Below are 21,003 nucleotides of genomic sequence, written 5' to 3' on the forward strand. Positions count from 1 at the left end.
CCTCTTCCCTCTGTACCCCCGGACCGGCGCCGCCTCCTGCCCGGATCATCGACAGTTCGCCGGCTCCTGGACGTCCATCGGAAGGGCCGGGGTTTCCGGTATCTGGTGGACTGGGAGGGTTATGGACCCAAAGAGCGCTCCTGGGTGAAGAGGAGCTTCATCCTGGACCCGGCCCTCCTGGCCGACTTCTACACCCGCCACCCGGACAAGCCTGGTCGGTTGAGAGGGGGTCCTGTTGTGTGGGCCGCTGAAGAGGAGGTACTGCTGGTCCACCACCAGAGGGCGCCCTGCCTGAAGTGCGGGCTTCAGGCACGAGAGGGCGCCGGAGCAACCGGGAGTGGCAGCTGTCACCCATTAACAACATCAGCTGTCCCTCATCATCATCAATCACATCTCCATAAGAGCCGGGCAGCATCTTCACCTCACTGCCAAGAAATCGTCTATCGAACAGGTAAACAACTCAGGGTGAAGTATCACATTAGTAACGTCTTTGCTTCTGTGTACTAGTATTATTGCAGACGTTCCTGTTTGTACGGAGTAGTCATGTGTGGGGAATTGGCGTACTCCGCTCCTCGGTTGGAGGCTACATACTAGGATCTAGGATCTGCACGTAAACATTGTGATTGAGAGGTGGAGGTGCTTTCCACCTTTATACTGAACTGTTTGCTGGGTGTTCACGCACCCACCATCACCTGTCTGTTCTTCCTGCCAGCAGTACCCGATCTGACAGCCGGAGGCAGTGGCCACCTGGGGACCCAGCGCTTGGTGGCTCCAGGGTTGCTTCAGATCCGGTGGAAGTGGAGGGCGTGTGGGATCCGGCTCTTTTCTGGACGGGCGTCTTCTATCCTCGAGCCTGCTCACACATCACTGTGACTAATTTGACTGTTGATCTTAATTGTGTTGTCTGTTGCTCTGTTGTGCACATTCACAACATTAAATTGTTATATTTTCGGCTTATTCCATTGTCCGTTTATTTGCGCCCCCTGTTGTGGGTCCGTGTTCCTACACTTTTCACAACACAAGGGCCGCAGACAGTTTGTGAGATGACCCCCAAACTCTGAATTCAAGCCACAGTTCACAGTGAAGACAGTGAAGCATGGTGGTGCAAGTATCATGATATGGGCATGTTTCTCCTACTATGGTGTTGGGCCTATATATCGCATACCAGGTATCATGGATCAGTTTGGATATGTCAAAATACTTGAAGAGGTCATGTTGCCTTATGCCGTAGAGGACATGCCCTTGAAATGGATGTTTCAACAGGACAATGATCCCAAGCACACTTTTAAACAAGCAAAATCTTGGTTCCAAACCAACAAAATTAATGCCGCGCAGATGTGAAGAAATCGTGAAAAACTGTTATACAACTAAATACTAGTTTAGTGATTCACAGGATTGCTAAAAAAAAAAAAGCAGTTTGAACATAATAGTTTTGAGTTTGCAGCGTCAACAGCAGATGCTACTATTATTGTGAACACCCCCTTTTCTACTTTTTTTTTACTAATAGCCCACTTTCATAGCCTTAAGAGTGTGCATATCATGAATGCTTGGTCTTGTTGGATTTGTGAGAATCTACTGAATCTCCTGGTACCTTGTTTCCCATGTAACAATAAGAAATATACTCAAAATCTGGATTAATCTTTTTAGTCACATAGCACTACTATTATTCTGAACACTACTGTATGTCAAAGAGTAGTTTTTATATGTAATTACAGACACAAGTTTCAAAGACTGGTGATAAACGGCCCTTCAACAGAACCCCGTGAAGGACAGACCCGTCCACATACAGCTGCTCACATCTGACTCAGCAGCTGATGTCAGATTAGAAGATCAAATAAAAGCTCATACAACTGATGCAGGAAGACTTCCACCGCACGAAGACTCAATATAGAATCAAGATCATTTTCAAAAATGTGAAATATGTGCGTACACCTCTGAGATGTTTGGTGATGCCGATATCTTTGCAGGAGAATGAAGGTCCAAGTCTTTAGGGTCCAGAAGCTGCCTGACTTAATGGTTGTGACACTTGGATGCTAACCAGTGACCTAGGGTGATAACCGGATGTGTTTGGTACTAGGTGTATTTCAAAGGATCCTTGGGTACTGCTTGAATGACTTTGTATCAAAGTAGCAGTTACTGTGAGAGACTAGGATGAGGAGAATCACCTGCATCGTGAGGGAGCGTCTGCTACGACATTTTGGTCATAAGGCTCGTTTCTCTGTGCATGATACAGCTGGTGGTAGGTGCCTGAATGCTGAGAACCCCAGAAGGCTAAGGGGACACGGCCATGTTTCCACTTGGCTGCCGTGACACAGATGTGGCAAAGCGTAGCACCAGTGGACTTGAAATATCTACAGTACCATCGCCTACATATACAGACCGTATGCAGGAAGTTGTAGCCTTTCATGTTGCAATGTTCGCATCTTAAAGTTCTTAAAAACCAAGCATGACAAAAAACACTTTATTTGCAGTTTTAACACATGTCAAGAAGTAGATGTGTGTAAAATGGAGGTGTGTTTTGTGCAGATCACTCAGACCCAGCTGGATAAGAAACTCCATAAAGCACAAAGCCAGAAGGTTCCAGCAGCCACACCTGCTTCTGATTGAAAGGAAAAGGAAAACCCGAGACAAACAGAGTCCAGAGACGATGCATCCGCCTCGTCAAACCAGGACAATGGACCCTCAGACAATCCCGTATCTACTGCAGGACACTATAAATAAACACATCTGCAGTTTCACATCCCGTCGTCCATCAATGCTGTTTATCGGCCATAAATCACAGAGTTGTTTTCGCAACAGTGAGCGCGAGTCAGAGCCGCTGCCACCGCCTTCAAGACTGAGTTCATTACTGGCCAAGGTTCATGCATGATACACAGCTCTTACGCAAGTGTTAGCTGTGGTCCTCCCTCACCTCGACTCCCTGCTACACACCCACTTACTGATCACAAAAAAAACAAACACACATCTAAAAATGGTTTGTTTTGGTTTTTCACGCTAACCAGAGTCAAAACAGACAAACTGCAATAAACAGAGCCTTGCACCATTTTACCAAAGAAGATAAATGGACTGCATTCATATAGCGCTTTTCCATCTGCATCAGACACTCAAAGCGCTTTACAATAATGCCTCACATTCACCCCCATGTGAGGGTGCTGCCATACAAGGTACTCACAACACACCAGGGATTAAGGACCTTGCTCAAGGGCCCTTAGTGATTTTCCGGTCAGGCTGGGATTTGAACCGAGGATCCTCTGATCTCAAGCCCAACGCTTATCCACTAGACCATCACCTCCTCTAAGATAGAAGATATGTGTAAAACATCACTACCAGGGATGGATCGGGGGAACCTCCCACTAGTCTTGGGGTACACTAGTCCTGGTTAGGGTGAAATTTAAAATCAGTTTGGGGCTGTAATACACACAAACTATATGAAGAGGTTAGGACCAGAGGACCCCAAAGAGAAAGTAAAAACCTAACATCAATGCCCAAGAAGTTAAACAGGAGACTGGACTTTGGCATCTCTTATCCCATGACTGCTTGTTTTGAGTCTGATGATTGTTGTATTGGTGTCACACATAGATATTTCTCATGCCTGCAGAGTTGGATTTTCAAGTTAGACCTCCTGCTGTAAACTTCATGTTAGGCAATGAAGATGTTTCTTTTTTTTTAATTGTTCATGTTTGATAAAAATGTGCCAGTCTGTTGAATTAAGTCATTAATAGTTGCACAAACTATCTATATCACGTTGTATATTACTGCCTGCTACAGAGTAATGAATGATACTGTTCACAAGAAAAATTCTGGGTTTTTTTTTGGTACGATCTTTCATTTTTTGCCGGTTATCTAGGTGCAGGTTGCAGTGGCAACAGACCAAGCAGCTCATCCCTCACTTCCTTATCATGAGCCAAGTCCTGTAACTCTTCCTGAGCAGTCCCGAGGTTTTTCCAAGCCACCTTGGAATTAGAATCCCTCCACTGTGGCCTGGGTCTTTCCCAGGGCCTCCTCCCAGTTGGGTGTGCCTGGAAGACCTCCCCAGGGGGACCACCAGGGGCATCCTCATGAGATGCTTGAACCACCTCAGCTGGTTCCTTTTAATACAAAGAAGCAGCAGCTCTGCTCAGAGTCCCTCCCAGATAGTCAAGCTTCTCACCTTGTCCAGAAATGTAAGCGCAGATACCCGACAGAGGAATCTCATTTCCACCGCTTGTATCTGTGATCTTATTGTTTCAATCATTACTCAAAGCTCATGACCATACGGGAGGACAGAAGTGGAAATCTCCCTGGTGATAAATTCCAGAATAGCCTCAAAATGTTCCGTCTTTAATATGTCATACAGACACAAATTAAGTACTTTCAGTTTTCTTTACATACTGTATTCCAAACACAATGACAAGATAAAAAATATTGAGCTTACCATGATTTTTTATTTATTTATTTTTTACATGTCAATGTCAGCAAAATTTGGTTCTGTTATTTAGGAATACTTAAAATTTTACAGTACTGACAGACAAATTCCTGGATCACGTGAAGCTCATGCAAGTGAGGTAAAATGACCAGTTTTTCCATCCAATCGGAACCCCCACTCATACAGACCAAACCAGGATATATAGGATGAGGAGCAGTCAAGAGACATACCAACCAGCCGACATTACAGTCATCAGACAAAAACTGCACTATGTCAAACACTTGTAACACAAATATACTAAACAAGAACAAACAACTCAGATTCCTTCTTGATTTTTCGTCAACCTCGACACGACCGCAGAACACTGATTTGATTTGTTCTGGATCAGTTCAGACAGGTTCCTGGGTCCGGCTGAGCGTCCAGCGGTGGAGAAAAAGCACAAAGCTTTAAGAATTTATACTTTGGGCAGCACAGAGGTGGGATCTCTTATGTAACTCAGTGCGCCTCATTCAACGCACGTCATGCACGGGGGCCTTTGGGAGGAAACCGGGAGCAGGGCCCATTCTGGTGCCAAGTACAACACAACGTAGAAGTGGCACCTATGACTGGAGACACAGTTAAAAAACAACAACAAAACGTTTCCAAGTGCTGCTTAATGAGACTGTTAAAGTCACTCTTACGTCAGCTGATGGAGTCTGGAAAGAGGTCGATCCTTTGAGAGTATTTGACATCTCTATGCGGTTCCCGAGCTCAGCTATAAAATGTGCTGCTAACAGACAGCCAATGCGAGCTTCAACATCCCACCAACGGAAAAAGGTTTGTACACCTTCAACTTCAAACTGAATCTGAAACACAAAAGCTGTTTTAAAAGCTTGAACAAGTTATTTTGAATTATGAATACACAAGTATCGAAATCCTCTATTTCCTGCCGATGCTGTACCACAGCTCAAACTTTCTCTGCAGCCCAGATAAAAGATGATTAGCTGTAATCTGACATCATTAAACAGAATATTATCAAGTTACCAGAATAAAGCCCATTTCTAACATTTGGAATTGGGATCCTGCTCTCATAGGTGGTTTGAGAGACAATGACATGTTACACTTTGTAATAAAATAAATTTAACTGTTTGTCAGGGACGTGAGACTTGAGATAAAAGCCGGTTTGGCAAAAGTAAACAATTGTTAAGTAAAACTGAAATCCAGAACCTTGGCCTGGTTGAATTTGGAAGAAAAACCAAACCAACATAAACGTGTGAAATTTCAACTTTAATTTCACTAGATATTGTGGCCAGTGTCACAAAAGTGTGTTCATAATTAGTGGAAGAGAATCTATTTAAATGACGTAACACTGATGGTTGGGAACTTTTTGTTGTTGCTTTTCTGTATTTGTGCCGTTATTGATTCTTGTTCAGTTCTCTGTGTGGATAAACACTGGATTTTCATCAACAATGCTGCCTTTTTCCTCGTTGCTGTGTTTGACATCATTGAAACAGAACAAAATCACATTTCAATTAACAGCTATTTTATTTGGACAAATGTCCTCTTAACCATGTCCAACAGTACTTTCAGAACAGGCAGATCTTCAGGTTGAGCATTGTTACCAATAGATAGTTCAATTCCAAGTGTATGCGCCTGGTAACGTGTGTGTGTGTGTTCTTGGACAAGACAGTACTGTGGTCTCTTCCAGGGAGAACTGCAGATCGAAACCTGCTTCATGCGATGCGATTACTTCTTCAAGTCCACAAGCTCATTCAGCATTCGCTTGATGGCAATCTAAGGCTTGAGCTGGATTTGAGCCAAATTCCACCCAAACTGGATAGCTAACCCCAATCTGAATGGGATCTAAGCCACCATGATGAGTCAACTATATCAGTAGCTATAACAGACAAGATAGTCTGACCAATTGGAGCAATTTGGCTATAAAACAATCTGGATTGAATCTGGCTCACACTGGTTTGAAAACTCCAGTCTGAACAGGGTCTAAACTGTTGCTCCACCTTTACATATCTAAGATTTTTGGTGGCATTTGTTTCTGAAATTCAGTTTCCAAAAATTTTACCTCAGCACTGATTCTTTAAAGCTATAGCGCCACCTACATTTCACCAAACTGACAACATTTAGTTTCTACTGAAAATCAAGTATTATGATGTTGGTTTGTCTTTTAAACACATTTCAATATTACAGCTCATTTTAATGAGAGGACATATTTATCTTGGGAAATGTGGGGGGGTTCCATAACAAGTATTTTATTTTCCTTTTAACGCCGTCTTAAGGAGTTAGCATGTATGTGCGTACATGAGCTTTTGAAAAGCCCTTGGACCTCAGGTGATGTGCGCGCACAAGCCGACATCCATGAGATGCGTCATCAGGTTACAAAAACAGATTTATACAGAAACGCAGCGGTTTCTAAGCGTTTTCCAAGAGGATGAATTAGCAGCCAGTGATGACACAGGCCTCTGTACTTTGACTGGCCTTCTCTCTGTGCTTCCCAGCATCCCCCACATGATCTGTGACATCCCTATGGTTAAGCCTGGGTCCCACCGATGAGCCACGCAGCATGTTTTCTTTGCTATGAGAGGGTTTCTTCAACTATCGTGGGAGTTTCGTGGCTCTGAGTGGCTCTTAGAGGCATTATCTTCAGTTAATGAGGCTCCTCTCTGGCGTGGCGCTAATTTCAAGAAGTTCAAAATTTAGCAACAACAGCGTGCGACAGTTTGTGTACGAGTTACTGCGACAGCTTAGAGGCATTTGTGTGGTGTGAGTCTGCTAAAAGCCCATTATCCGTGCGCCTGGCAGCTACGGAGGACCTGAGAGGCCAATTTTGGAGCGGCTGTCATCTTGCGCACACAATTCCACCTGCTCTGTGCACTGGACTCTATATAAAATAATTATTTTGTAGTGGATTAATCATTTTCTGCCAAACCTTGGATGATGAAAACACCTCTAATCACTTCTGGAATCACAGAGGACTGTTTCATCTGGATGCTTTTTTTCCTCTCTTTCCTGCTCCATGTGGAATATATTTTGAACAGCTTAAGGTAACTATTTTTAATGTTTTTTATAGCTTGATAAAACAGTTCCTAGCTGTAAAAGTATGTCTGTTGTATGTAAAAGTATGTTGATTTAATATCTTGTTAATGGATCACATGCGCTCCGCTGTGTGTGCGCACTGACGCACTGAAGCAGTGACTCATCATCACGCTTCAAACGAGAATTTAGGCAGAATGCCAGCTCACAAAAGAGTGATTTTTCAGTCAATATGGGACAAACACAAAGTTAAAATTTGGGTGACTGCGTGAAAGTGGATGTGTGTTTAAAGCCATGGAAGATAACTCCAGTGAAGCCGCTAAAAGCAGAGCAGAAGCTGTGCGGCAACACAGGAGGAGAGCGTGCAAAAGACCGAATTTGAAGACATAACACAAAGTTAAAAGTTGTATCACGGTGACTTGTAAGCTGCGGAAGAAATTATATTGAAAATGATCCACAGGTGTATATAATAAAGCGGCCACCTCATTCTGTATGTAGAATGGCACCGCGCGCAAAACAGCGCTTTTGCAGAAAATTAAAAGTGGAATCACACTGTAAAAATGACTGTTTAAAGCCAGTGAAAAAATAAAGCCATCAAACCATGGATGGAAATAGCACAGAGGCGGCTCTCCATGAAAGGGCAACAGCAGCGTGCGCGCAAAAGAGTGATTTTGCAGAAATAAACGGACAAACAAAGTTTTGTGTGTTTAAAGCCGCAGAAGAAAAGCCAGCGAGCTGCGGAACCAGGGAGGAGTACAGAGGCGGCTCTCCAGGAACCCGTGGTTCAGCTTTAGCTGGTCTGGTGCATTATAGGTGGACAGCAGCACAGCGCACAACTGCAAAACTGTGCTGGAGTGTCTATTTTTGGGCTGCGTTTAAGAAAAAAAAAAAAAGGAACATCTTTAACGCTGCTGTGAATTGAAAACCCACATTTTAAAAGGGACCACGTGTGGGAGGGCTGGAGGTTTGGACCAAACTCATGCCTAAACGTGCGCCAACATGGCGTTATCATGGCACTACTTGGCTTAGTGTGGCTGATGCGAGCCATTCAAGGCTCTAATGACAGGTAGGTCGTGGCTCACTAGAGGCTGCTACATGGCACATGCAGGGTCCAGAGAGGCACACAGAGGCACCTTCATAGCAGATATGTGATAAGATGAAAACGTGGGTCATTCTTCGAATAATCGCTGACACACCCATGCGTGGCTCCTTCTTCATCCTTCGGTGGGACCCAGGCATTACTCCCTTAAACTGTATGTCACTCACTCATTCAATTGGCTGGAAATCAGTGTGATGATGTGGGAAGCATTTCTAGCCTAAGTGTAAGAATTTCTAGGTTCAGAACCTGGGCCTGGATTCTGAGGAGGAATGCTCATCAAAATAAACGCACCTGGCTTCTCTTTTTCTTCCTGACAGCTGAAAAGCTGAAAGAGGGGGCGGAGGGGCGGGTTGGTCTGTCAAGCTGCAGGAAAGCTGAACAAATAACAGTGTTTGTTTATCACAAAAGCAGCGCAGCCATAAAAGAGAGATGGTGACGAGGTGAAAACATTCATGACACTTTTACAGAAACTGCCTTTTGCTTGAGCTCATGAAAACAGTGACCGAGTGAAGTCCTGTTTTCTACAAGAACAAGAAAAAAAAAATGTTTTGCCTTCTCTCTGTGGCTATCTGAAGTATATCCAGTGTAACAATACCCTATTGTGTGCCGACAGGCCAAACCCAGAAACTGCTTTTGAGTGAAGCCAAAACTAAACTCCCACAGAGCAAAGCAGAAGCAAAGAACCTCAAAGAGCACGAGACAGAGCGCGTCTGACACAAAGGGTGGAGAAACATCCAGACAGATCTGGAAACAGGAGAGGAGGAAGAAAAAAAAAAAAAACACTGATCGTGAACTGTCACGACTTTACTTGTGATACATCTGACTCCCATCTGCATGCAAATACTTAAAGCTACAGTGTGTAGGATTTGGTGACATCTAATGGTGATGTTGCAGATTGCATTATACTGTTGACAGTCATGATTTTGTTTCCCTGCAGGTTATCACTTCCTTTCCAAAAGGGATTCATTCTCCCATGTCTTCTCTTGTGATCATCCTTCATTTAACAAAAATGAGGGTTCTCAAACTTGAGATTGTTGTGCATTTTCCAAAATAAAAATAAAGTGAGAATTCTTACATGCACCTCCTCCCACTTTTGCATTCCATCTATCTGGCACAGAACGCACAAACGGATAAAAGATATCTGAGGTCCGGGGTGTAATTTTCCATGAGAACGGTAGCAGTCAGACCATATGGGAGCCAGATATGTTTGCAAATGGTCCAGAAAAGCCAACATTGGAGGGACACAGTTCACTCGCTGTTTGCATGTTTACTGCAGGCCGTTAACTTCAAGAGGATTTTACAGCTCCTTCTTCAGCAGGCCAACAAAATTCTCAGACAAGCGTTTGAGTCACGTCTGACACGTCTCAGGGGGAAATGAGTTAATTATTCCTGCCGTTACTGTATAAACACACAAAAGACACTTTGACAAAGTTATTAAGTTATGAAAAAGGTCAAATCTCCATTGACATAAATGGCTTTATTACAGGAAGTATATATTTGTGCTGCAGTATAAATTTTTAATTAAAATGAACAGATGTAAACAAAGGATCGGGAGTAGATGTTAACACTGTCAAGATGACTTTAAATTTATTTTCCAGCTTTAACCCAGTTTAGGCCACTAAAGTGAACCAAATTCAGCTTAGTCACACAGTGTCAAATCACAACTACGAGAGAATTAACTGACCGTTAAATTAATTTATAACCATTTTGATAATTGATTAATCACTCCAAGTCCTCCTTAGAAAGATAAAAACCATTCTAAATTCTGATTCCAGCTTCTTAAACTTGAATACGAGTTCCGGACAGAAGACATTCAAAGGTATCATCTTGGGCTCTAGAAGCACTGATAAACATTTTTCAGTTTTATTGCATTTTATGGACCCAACAACTAACTCATGGACTATGAACAATCATTAGAAGTCATGTTAAGGCACAACTATACACGAGTAAGGTTTCAACCTTACCCAGCCCATGAGCAAGCACGCTGCCGACAGCGGGAAGACAAAAAACTCCCACTTTGTTTTTTTAGATTACTGCTGGTATGCTATGGCTATACCAACAAGGTAAAACACAAAATACAAGGCTGACAGAACACGTACGCAGTGAGAGATGTTGCAGCAAAACCTACAGTAAACCAAACTGGCTAAAAAATAAAAATAAACGTAACTTTTGTAAAGCAGCCACAGCCTGTGATGGGTGAATATATTTATCTTCTTAAAATGTTTACGTGTGACCAGCACCATGTTAAGATAAGAAACTTTATTGATCACGCAGCCGTAAGAGTCGCACAGTAGTAAAGAAAAAAAAAAAAAAGGAAGAAATATTTACATTGAAGAAAGTTCACTAAAGTATCTTGCAATGTTTGGTGGTCAGTACATAAATACTGGTGTGAACACATTATGAATGAATGCAATTATTCAGCACACAGATCAAAAACAAAAACTTTCGAAGAAAGAAAATAATCCAACGCACCCATGCGCCCGAAAGGGTGTAGGCAGAAGCAAAAGCTTGTAAACGCCCACCCATTTAAACAAAAATAAAATCATACATATACCCATGATGACTAAAACAAAGTAAATTAATCCCTGAAGAAAAATTTCAAAAACACAAACGTACAAACAGCAGTGCACCAAAACAAAAATCAAACCTAATTCATCATGCTATAGCAAGTAATCAATTTTTGTAGAGCCTTTTAAAGCCAACCAAGTTACCGAGTGATTTTATGTTATCCGGACAATTATTCCAAATATTAACACCTTTAACAGAAACACAATGACTTTTACAGTACTTCAAAAAGAATGTAAGTGAATATAGATATGGTAAAATTATTGTACAGTTGTACATGTAATAAAGCAGAAAAGGTGACGGGAGCCACAGTTAATATTGCAAAATCAGAAGGTGGTTATTGTGCTGAAAACATTGAAGTATTACACAGTCTGACTGCAGTTGGAATGAATGACTGCAGAGGCATTGTTTTGCACCGAGGGTGCAGCAGTCTATTACGGAAGAGTACATTCCAGGACAGAGCCAGTAGCCCTTCTGAACTATCTGTCGAGTCTCTTAAACTACAGTCACTTGTCAAAATTATCATTAAAAACCTGAGTCACTAGACCAGAACTCAGTCTTTGCTTCTGTGGCTGGACATACACATTAAACTTGTTGATTTCATGACTCGAGAACTTTCAAGTCCTGAAATAAAAACCCAACTATCAAAAAATCACGACAGAAATCTCCAAGCCACATCATGCCAGACGCATGGTCAAAACCACATAAAGTACCAAAGGCACCAGAGAAGGGCAGAACACAGGACCGTCCTTCAACCACATGGTCAGAGGATCAAATCTCAGTTAATCCTGTGTGCGTGTCAAACTGTACTTAAGACACTGAAGTTCAGCAGCATTATTAATGTAAACCCATTACCACCTTCAGGGAACACACAAGAAATAAAATAACCAAGAACATAAAACAACCAAGATATGTTTGTAGTGTAGACTTTTATACAGTCAGGGTTGGGTGCCAGTCACATGACTGCCATGTAAGTGACAGGTGAAGTAGTAAACATGTGTGTCACATTGCAGAAAAATCTGAGAATGGTGACATTAAGTCTCTCTCTCACACACACACTAAACGCATCTGTCTGAAAACCCTCACTCACCTGAGCACAATAACATTTGTGCAATAATTTCACTATGTGTCTGTACTCTTATGTCCTGTTTTTACATAATCTGGGCAGCACGGTGGCTTAGTGGTTAGCACTGTTGCCTCACAGTATGAAGATCATGGTTTGATTCCCACCTCCAAAAGAAACATCCAAAGAAACACAGGTTAGGTGGACTGGAAACTTTAAATTGTCCGCAGGTGTGAATGTGTTTGTCTACACTCAAAAAACGATCCATTGGATTAACTCAATTATGTGCAGGATTTTCATCTAATAAATGTATGTAGCCCCAACTCAAAGTGCATCCATGCATGATAATTTAATTTAAGTGGGACTACATATATTGTATTAGATGGAAATCCTGCCTATATTTAAATTGCATTCATCCAATGAGTCATTTGTTTGTGTGATACACTCAAAAAACTGACTCACTGGATTGGATTCCACCTAATATATGTCGTCCCAACTAAATTAAATTACATTATCTTGCATGAATGTGTTTTATTTGAGTTGGGGCTAGATATATTTATTAGAAGGAAATCCTGCACATAACCAAATTGAATTCATCCAAAGAGCCATTTTTTTTGAGTGTATATGTGGCCCTGCGACAGACCGGTGTCCTGTCCATGGTGTACCCCGCCTCACGCCCTATGACTGCTGGGAAAGACTCCAGCCCCCCGTGACCCTTAATTGGAGTAAGCGGTTGAAGGTGAGAGCGTTCACGCCAGCATTTATGCATTCACCAACAAACACTGCAATACACTTCAGTCACCTTTCTCTAATGTAAATTTTTTTTTTTTTTGTTTACTACTGTATGACTTTTTGATGCTGCAACAAGTGACTTTCCCCATTGTGGGATCAATAAAGTTTATCTTGTCTTTTTTTATGTTCCGGAGAGGATCTACAACATAAAAGAGTCAAATGTTTTTAAATTATTTATTAAGCCTGTTCATAAATTATCGCACATAAAAGATTCTTTTCACTAATTACAAAGTGGAAAATAACTTCAGTTAGCATCTGGGGAAAATAAAATACGGAGCTTGAAATGATAGAGAATCAACAAAGGGTTTTAACTGTCCTCGTCATCATCTGTTCTCAGAGCAGCGGTGAACAAAACAACATTTTTTAAAGCATTGTTAGAGCAAAAAAAAAAAAAAAGTTTGTTTTCCAGTGTTTTCAAAAATCTTAAAAAAAAATGGTAATGAAGTGAATAAATATTTATAATAAAAAAAATCATGAGCTACATGTGAGGCTCAAAAAAAAAAAAAAAAAAAAAAAAAAAAAAAAAAAATAGTAGCATCATCTTGGCTTCATTTCTCACGAGCGAAGGATTCCACAGTCAGTGAGAACGTGCCGATTGTAGGAATCAAAAATTTGTTCCCGTTCCCTCACATCTCTTCATCATTCCCATCTTGTAGGAATCAAAAATTTGTTCCCGTTCCCTCACATCTCTTCATCATTCCCATCTACAGCTTTTCAGTCTTTTTCTACAGGACACTCATCTGCTGGGCAAATCATTACTGACCAGTCAACAAAAAGGGCGGGGTTTGTTTTAATGTGATCATTTGTATGAAGGGGGGTGTTGCCCACTGGTGTGCTAGAGACTGAATGAGCGGTCATCAGTTAACGCTGCTCGTCATTGTACAACGGCGAGATCCTTCGGTCCGTTTTGAGCTTTGTGACGTTTGTCTTGGTGTGGCGGTAGCCTACTTGGTCATTTGCTGCTGGATGTGCTGCAGGAATTCATGGTACGAAGAAGCCGACTCAGACCGATCCTCCACCAGGTGCTGGAGGAAAGTAGTCCTCAGCGAGGAATCATCTCTGAATTAAAAATAAATGAATCCAGTTTTGAAAAGGACAGCATGGTGGTAAATTGCCAGATGTTTGCCCAGATGTGTAGCAGTGCTTACTTGATAACGTGGAGAGTGGAGCTGAAGGCTCTGTTCTCCTGCAGCCAGTCGATGAATGCTCGTACCCGCTCAGACAGAGGAGTGCTCAGCTCAGGAACCACAGTCTGCACTCAAACATTCAGAAACAAACAGCAGCAGTGAGCTCAGGGTTTGAACGTGGGAGGTGTGGGTGGCTCTGGGATGTTATGGAGCTGAATGTTAATTATTGCTGGTGCTGCAGTCACACCCACAGCGTTTAGGAACGACATCCATCCATTCATCCATTTTCTTCCGCTTTATCCGGAGTCGGGTCGCGGGGGCAGCAGCTCAAGCAAAGCCGCCCAGACCTCCCGATCCACACACACCTCCCCCAGCTCCTCTGGGGGAACCCCAAGGCGTTCCCAAGCCAGCCGAGAGATGTAGTCCCTCCAGCGTGTCCTGGGTCTTCCCCGGGGCCTCCTCCCAGTGGGACGTGCCCGGAACACCTCTCCAGCGAGGCGTCCAGGGGGCATCCAGAAAAGATGCCCGAGCCACCTCAACTGACTCCTTTCGACGTGGAGGAGCAGCGGCTCGACGCCGAGCTCCTCCCGAGTGACCGAGCTCCTCACCCTATCTCTAAGGGAGCGCCCAGCCACCCTGCGGAGGAAACTCATCTCGGCCGCTTGTACCCGCGATCTCGTTCTTTCGGTCATGAGCCAAATCTCATGGCCATAGGTGAGGATCGGAACGTAGATCGATCAGTAAATCGAGAGCTTTGCCCCCCTACTCAGCTCTCTCTTCACCACAACGGTCCGATACAGCGACCACATCACTGCAGATGCTGCACCGATCCGTCTATAGATCTCACGCTCCATCCGTCCCTCACTAGTGAACAACACCCTGAGATACTTAAACTCCTCCACTTGAGGCAAGGACACTCCACCGACCTGAAGAGGGCAAAGCACCTTTTTCCGGTCGAGAACCATGGCCTCGGATTTGGAGGTGCTGATTTTCAACCCGGACGCTTCACACTCGGCTGCAAAGCGCCCCAGTGCACGCTGAAGGTCCTGAATTGACGAAGCCAACAGAACCACATCGTCCGCAAACAGCAGAGACGAGATTCTGTGGTTCCCAAACCAGACCCCCTCTACACCCTGGCTGCGCCTAGAAATTCTGTCCATAAAAATAATGAACAGAACCGGTGACAAAGGGCAGCCCTGGAGGAGGCCAACGTGCACTGAAAACAGGTTTGACTTACTATCGGCAATGCGAACCAAGCTCCTGCTGTGGTCATACAGGGACCGGATAGCCCTTAACAAAGGACCCGGGACCCTGTACTCCCAGAGCACTCCCCACAGGGTGCCCCGAGGGACACGGTCGAACGCCTTCTCCAGATCCACAAAACACATGTGGACTGGTTGGGCAAACTCCCATGAACCTTCAAGCACCCGATGGAGCATGTAGAGCTGGTCCAGTGTGCCGCAACCAGGACGAAAACCACACTGCTCCTCCTGAATCCGAGGTTCGACCATCGGTCGAATTCTCCTCTCCAGTACTCTGGAATAGACCTTACCGGGGAGGCTGAGGAGTGTGATCCCCCTATAGTTGGAACACACCCTCCGGTCCCCCTTCTTAAACAGACGGACCACCACCCCGGTCTGCCAATCCAGAGGCACTGTCCCCGATCGCCACGCGATGTTGCAGAGGCCTTGCCACCGAGGAGCTTTCTAACCATCTTGGTGACTTCGGCCTGGGTAATGGATGAGTCCGCCTCTGAGTCCCCAGTCTCTGCTTCCTCTTCGGAAGATGTGACGATGGGATTGAGGAGATCCTCGAAGTACTCCTTCCACTGCCCGACAACATCCCCAGTCAGGGTCAACAGCTCCCCACCCGCACCGTAAACAGTGCTGGTGGAGAGCTGCTTCCGCCTCCTGAGGCGTCGGACGGTTTGCCAGAATCTCTTCGAGGCCGACCAACAGTCCTCCTCCATAGCCTCCTCGAACTCCTCCCAGACCCGAGTTTTTGCCTCTGCGACCGCACGGGCTGTGGCACGCTTGGCCTGCTGGTACCTGTCAGCTGCCTCTGGGGTCCCACCTACCAACAAAGATAAGTAGGACTCCTTCTTCAGCTTGACGGCATCCCTTACTTCCGGTGTCCACCACCGATTTCGGGGATTGCTGCCGCGACAGGCACCAGAGACCTTGCGACCACAGCTACGAGCAGCCGCATCGACAATGGAGGTGGAGAACATGGTCCACTCGGACTCCATGTCTCCAACCTCCCCCGGGATCTGGGAGAAGCTCTCCCGGAGGTGGGAGTTGAAGACCTGGCTGACAGAGAGTTCCGCCAGTCGTTCCCAGCAGACCCTCACGATACGTTTGGGCTCTGGGATGTTATGGAGCTGAATGTTAATTATTGCTGGTGCTGCAGTCACACCCACAGCGTTTAGGAACGACATCTTTATACTTAACTCAAAACAGCAAAATCTGTTTTTCTACATTGTCAGAATATTAGGAGGAAGACTAATGCAGGTTATGAAAGTTTCTGCAAACGGTGACTCATTTTCAGGGGAAATGAGTTCAGTCCTCCTGCTCAGCTTCATTCTCAGAAAAACTGGGTGTTGATGTGTCAGCTCAAAAAAAAAAAAAAAAATTACGGCTATTTCCTGATGTGTTTGGTGTGGGGGAAACGATCCAAATCCTCATTCTTTTTGCATTTTTCAAGTGAAGCATGTTTCATATTGATTCTGGAGCTGTTTATATGCCCTTTTACACTGGAAGCATTATTTGCTTTTGGTTCCCACACCAGCTTTGCTGCCACATACTGTATTCACAGCACTGATCTGGAACTCTACCACCAGTTTTACTGACCATGTTCGGTGGAACTGAAGTGTAGTCTGGACAGCCCAGGACATCTCGGATGAACAAATCGCTGCAGCATTTACTGATCCATAGGTAGAAAGCCTGCACAAAAACAGAAAGCATCACATGTCATCATCTGTTATACACAATCCCAGCAGAGCCAATCAAAGACTTCAGCACCAATTCAAAACTTTGAAACATTACGATGAATCACTGCGACTGAGCTTCAAATGAAATTTTCAATATAGGTGTTCTCGAAAGGTTGACAAATTACATTTCTTTTTCCAAATTCGGTTAGATCTTGCCAGAAAATTGCAGCATTTAATGTGCTCTCTCCATTAAAACACAATTAAAAAACAATTTAAAGTTGTATAATGTGCTTTTGAAAAACAGATTCATGCACACCTGTCAGTAGCTGATGAGTCAACTTCTACCCCCTCAGCTTCAGCAGTTTTTTTTTGTTTTTTTTTTTAGGACAAATGTTTTGCTATTCAGCTAAAATGCCTCATTTTAAAGCTGCGTGTTTTGGGTGTATTTAGTCTAATTAAATCATAAGCAAAATGTAACAATTAATGAAATTAGTGAAAGTATGAAAAAAAATAAAAGATCATCACTTTGAAATGTTTCAGTTCTACTCTTTCTTCAGTCTAGAATCACCCAGTTCAACTTAAATTAATTACAGCAAATAACCAAAACAGTTAGTTTATTTTACAAAACGATTAAAGGAAAAATAAATTATTGATCAGTTCTTACATTTCCACAGTCCATGAGGAAAGCACCGTCTCGACTCAGCCACTCAGCAGACAGGTGGAGCAGATGAGGCTGAGAAACCACTGCATCGTTTAGATGGAGCGCCCCCTGCAGGCAACCCACAACCACTTCAAATATTAGGTTAAATTATTAAGCTCGGAGGTTAAAATTCACCAAGATGTACAGTGGAAAGACAACAGATGAATCTTCCACCTCGTACCTGGTCAGACATGTTGTCCAGTTGGTACAGGTCAGGATGAACCATCCGCATCAGCTGCTGCAGCGGCTGCGTCTTGAACTCGCACATGGCAAAGACGCGCTCATCCAGCCGCGTGCTGGTGCCGGTCCTCAGTGCTTTCTGCAGAGAAATGCGGCATTTCTAAGGAGGCTTTGACACACATTCAAGTGAGCACTTTTAGCTTTAAACTAAACTTATAAATTACTGGCTCAGTAAGAGTCTTCATTACTTTTAGAACTTATTTATTTTTACAGTTAATGGATCATATGTTGAGTAGCCAAACCTGTTTCAGCAGAGCGAGAATGTAGAGGGCAAAGAGGTGCAAAGCAGCAGGAACAACGAGGCCGGACTGCTGCAGGTTCGACACACTGCTCTTGTAGGCGCTCACCAAATCCACCACTGCGTTCACCAGGGCATCCCGAGCATCCGACAGGCTGGACGATATCGACCTGTCAATGGCTGAAATAAACAACGATATCAGTCAAATTCTGAGACCGACTTATTTTTTATAGGGAAGATTTTGTTGCATTAATTGTTCTCTGTGACCATTTGGACCTGACAAATGGACATACGAGGTCTATTAGAAAAGTATCCGACCTTGACCATCGTGTGCCATTTCTCTGGTTATCACAAGAGCTGGACATCAACCATTTTCCGGCAGATTTCACTTTTAACAAGAGATTTTGTCATGGAAAGCCGAGCGGAGGCCTCGCGCGTCATGATAGATTCGCTACTGGAGCGAGACAAAACCACCTCCGTTTTGGTCTCACAGGACGGCTTTGAGATGGCGTTCAGACAGCTGTCGGTGGTTTTTCCATCGAGTGATTATCCGAGAAATTGTGGATGTGCCTGGACATGCCAGAACATGTCCTGTGAGGCTTCATCACGGTGTTGCTGTGCGCCATGCGGCACCGCGCGAAGCCTCCGCTCCTCTTTCCATGACAAAAACTCCTGTAACAGTGGAATGTGCAGTTCATTTCCAAACTGGACGCTGTGTTTTATCTGGGACGTTGTTTGACTAGCACAGGAATTGTGAGAAGACGTGGACATCAGCACTTTTTCGGCACATTGAGACAGACGTGCGGAGGAATTTCGCGCGTCGCCGCATGGCGCAAAGCAACGCCGTGATGAAGCCTCACGGGACATGTTCTGGCACATCCACAATTTCTCGGATAATCACTCGATGGAAAAACCACCGACAACTGTCTGAACGCCATGTCAAAGCCGTCCTGTGAGACCAAAACGAAGGTGGTTTTGTCTCGCTCCAGTAGCGAATCCATTGTGATGTGCGAAGCCTCCGCTCGGCTTTCCATAACAAAATCTCTTGTTAAAAGTGAAATCTGCCGGAAAATGGTTGATGTCCAGGTGTTGTGATAACCAGAAAAATGGCACACGATGGTCACGGATCCAGACAGCCATCCGTTTAGAAATGAAATGGTCATTCAGCCTGTCGATGGCGGCTTCGGAGCGCAGCGCACCCCACAGCCGCTGGGGGCCGTCCTTAAAGCGACAGTAACACTCCTTATTCTCTACCAAGCCCGTAACATTTTCACCCAAAGCCAGATAAATTTTTCTAATGGTTTCCAGCTGCCAGTCTCTAACAGTTTCTGAAAAAATTCTGATGGAAAAAAAGCCCAAATCATTCCGCCATTTCCTGGCAATGAAACAATGATGAGGGGGCTGGACCACTCCTCACTCAAAGCCTGCTCACAGGCGAAAGACGCAACCGACAGGCGTGGAAAAACTCACGCATGCTCACGAGGGTTCAAGCTTGGCTGACGCACTCACATGTGATTCAAATCCATATGGTTTTTGAAAGAAATAATAAGGTCGGATACTTTTCTAATAGACCTCGTATAATGTCCAGGTTAAAACAAAAACGCACCCATGGAGTATGTGCATGTATCTGAGACTTACCCATGTTGGCCAACAGACAGGTGATAGCCTGAACATCAGCTCCAGCGTACACATCACTCAGCTGGCTGACCACCGGCAGACAGAGCGTGTGAACTCGGATACGCCGCTTTCCTGGAAGCACAGTCAGAATCGAATTTAATGCCAAGTAAGTTTGCACATACAAGGAATTTGACAGAGACGAATGCTCATGCAAAGCCTTTGATATACTGTATTTTCTGGACAAAGAGTCCCAGTTTTTTTTTTTTATAGCTTGGGAGGCCCTACGACTTGTACTCATGCCTGACTTATATACAGAAAAATCTTGAGTTTGTTATTCACGGCAACTTATATAGGACTTTGACAGGAATCAAATCACTAAGCAAAATAAACTAATAATAAAAGAATAAATGGTAATAATAATCAATAAATACATACACTTCAACAATGTACAAAATACCAAATTATTGCACCAATAATACTATAAAAAAGGTGTGACTCGTATGTTTTTTTCCCCAATAGGTGTGACTTATACTCCAGAAAATACAGTGCCCATTTCTTTCAGCCTGCTTCAAGATTTGATAGAGTTTAATGTTTAAAAAACTAATAAATAATAATAAAATAAAAAAGTAGGGAAAAGCAGTCAAACACCAAGGAAACGTTGTTTCTAATGCATTATCAAAAACAAGTATTAGAGAAATTAAAGAAGCATCTCCTACTAACTGTTAGCATTTATCCATGTGAAATTCACACCCATTAAAATTTTTATAAAAGAGCATGTAATGGGGCAAAGCAGTCTTGTTTGAACTCCTGCGTGATATCGTGGGACTTGACTGCTTCTGGGGACAGGCTGCCATTGCTCAACACAAAGCGCAGCACCTCACACATACATGCGGAACAATGGTGTATCGTTTTGTTTTCGGCTGCAGTTACTGAAGCAGTCACAAAAAGTGCAAGTTTTTTCAGTTCTCAGTGGAGAAGGGAAGACAAGGCAAATGGCAGAGGTTGTGTCGGTAAGTTTTAGTCTAGTTTTAGTCGCTGCGTTCTCTCACCTGCACAACCGCCTCGAAATGTTTGAGCTCCGGGTGATAAACAAACCGTGTCTACTTTCCACCGCATCGTCACTTTTTCTTTGCATTTTCACTGTTTGCTGTGTAATTTGCCCAAACAGAAAGTGGCGTGTTTCTGATGGGGACATATACGA

At 43.8% G+C, this 21,003-nt stretch overlaps 1 protein-coding gene across 5 annotated transcripts in view; it reads right to left on the reverse strand.

Moving 5' to 3' along the window:
• Positions 1-13,111: 13,111 nt before the first annotated feature.
• Positions 13,112-21,003, reverse strand: part of sec24b (SEC24 homolog B, COPII coat complex component) — a 49,122-nt gene continuing 41,230 nt past the window's right edge. For all 5 annotated transcript variants that reach the window (XM_034182194.1, XM_034182197.1, XM_034182196.1 and 2 more), the window contains 7 exons: positions 19,824-19,934; positions 18,190-18,365; positions 17,889-18,026; positions 17,672-17,776; positions 16,928-17,020; positions 14,100-14,203; positions 13,112-14,010 (listed from right to left, as the gene is read on the reverse strand). In XM_034182194.1, coding sequence (XP_034038085.1) covers positions 13,896-14,010; positions 14,100-14,203; positions 16,928-17,020; positions 17,672-17,776; positions 17,889-18,026; positions 18,190-18,365; positions 19,824-19,934 — 842 coding nt within the window. In that variant the 3' untranslated portion in view covers positions 13,112-13,895. The remainder of the gene's footprint in view (positions 14,011-14,099; positions 14,204-16,927; positions 17,021-17,671; positions 17,777-17,888; positions 18,027-18,189; positions 18,366-19,823; positions 19,935-21,003) is intronic.

Source organism: Thalassophryne amazonica, chromosome 11 (assembly GCF_902500255.1).
Source record: "Thalassophryne amazonica chromosome 11, fThaAma1.1, whole genome shotgun sequence".
NCBI lineage: Eukaryota > Metazoa > Chordata > Actinopteri > Batrachoidiformes > Batrachoididae > Thalassophryne > Thalassophryne amazonica.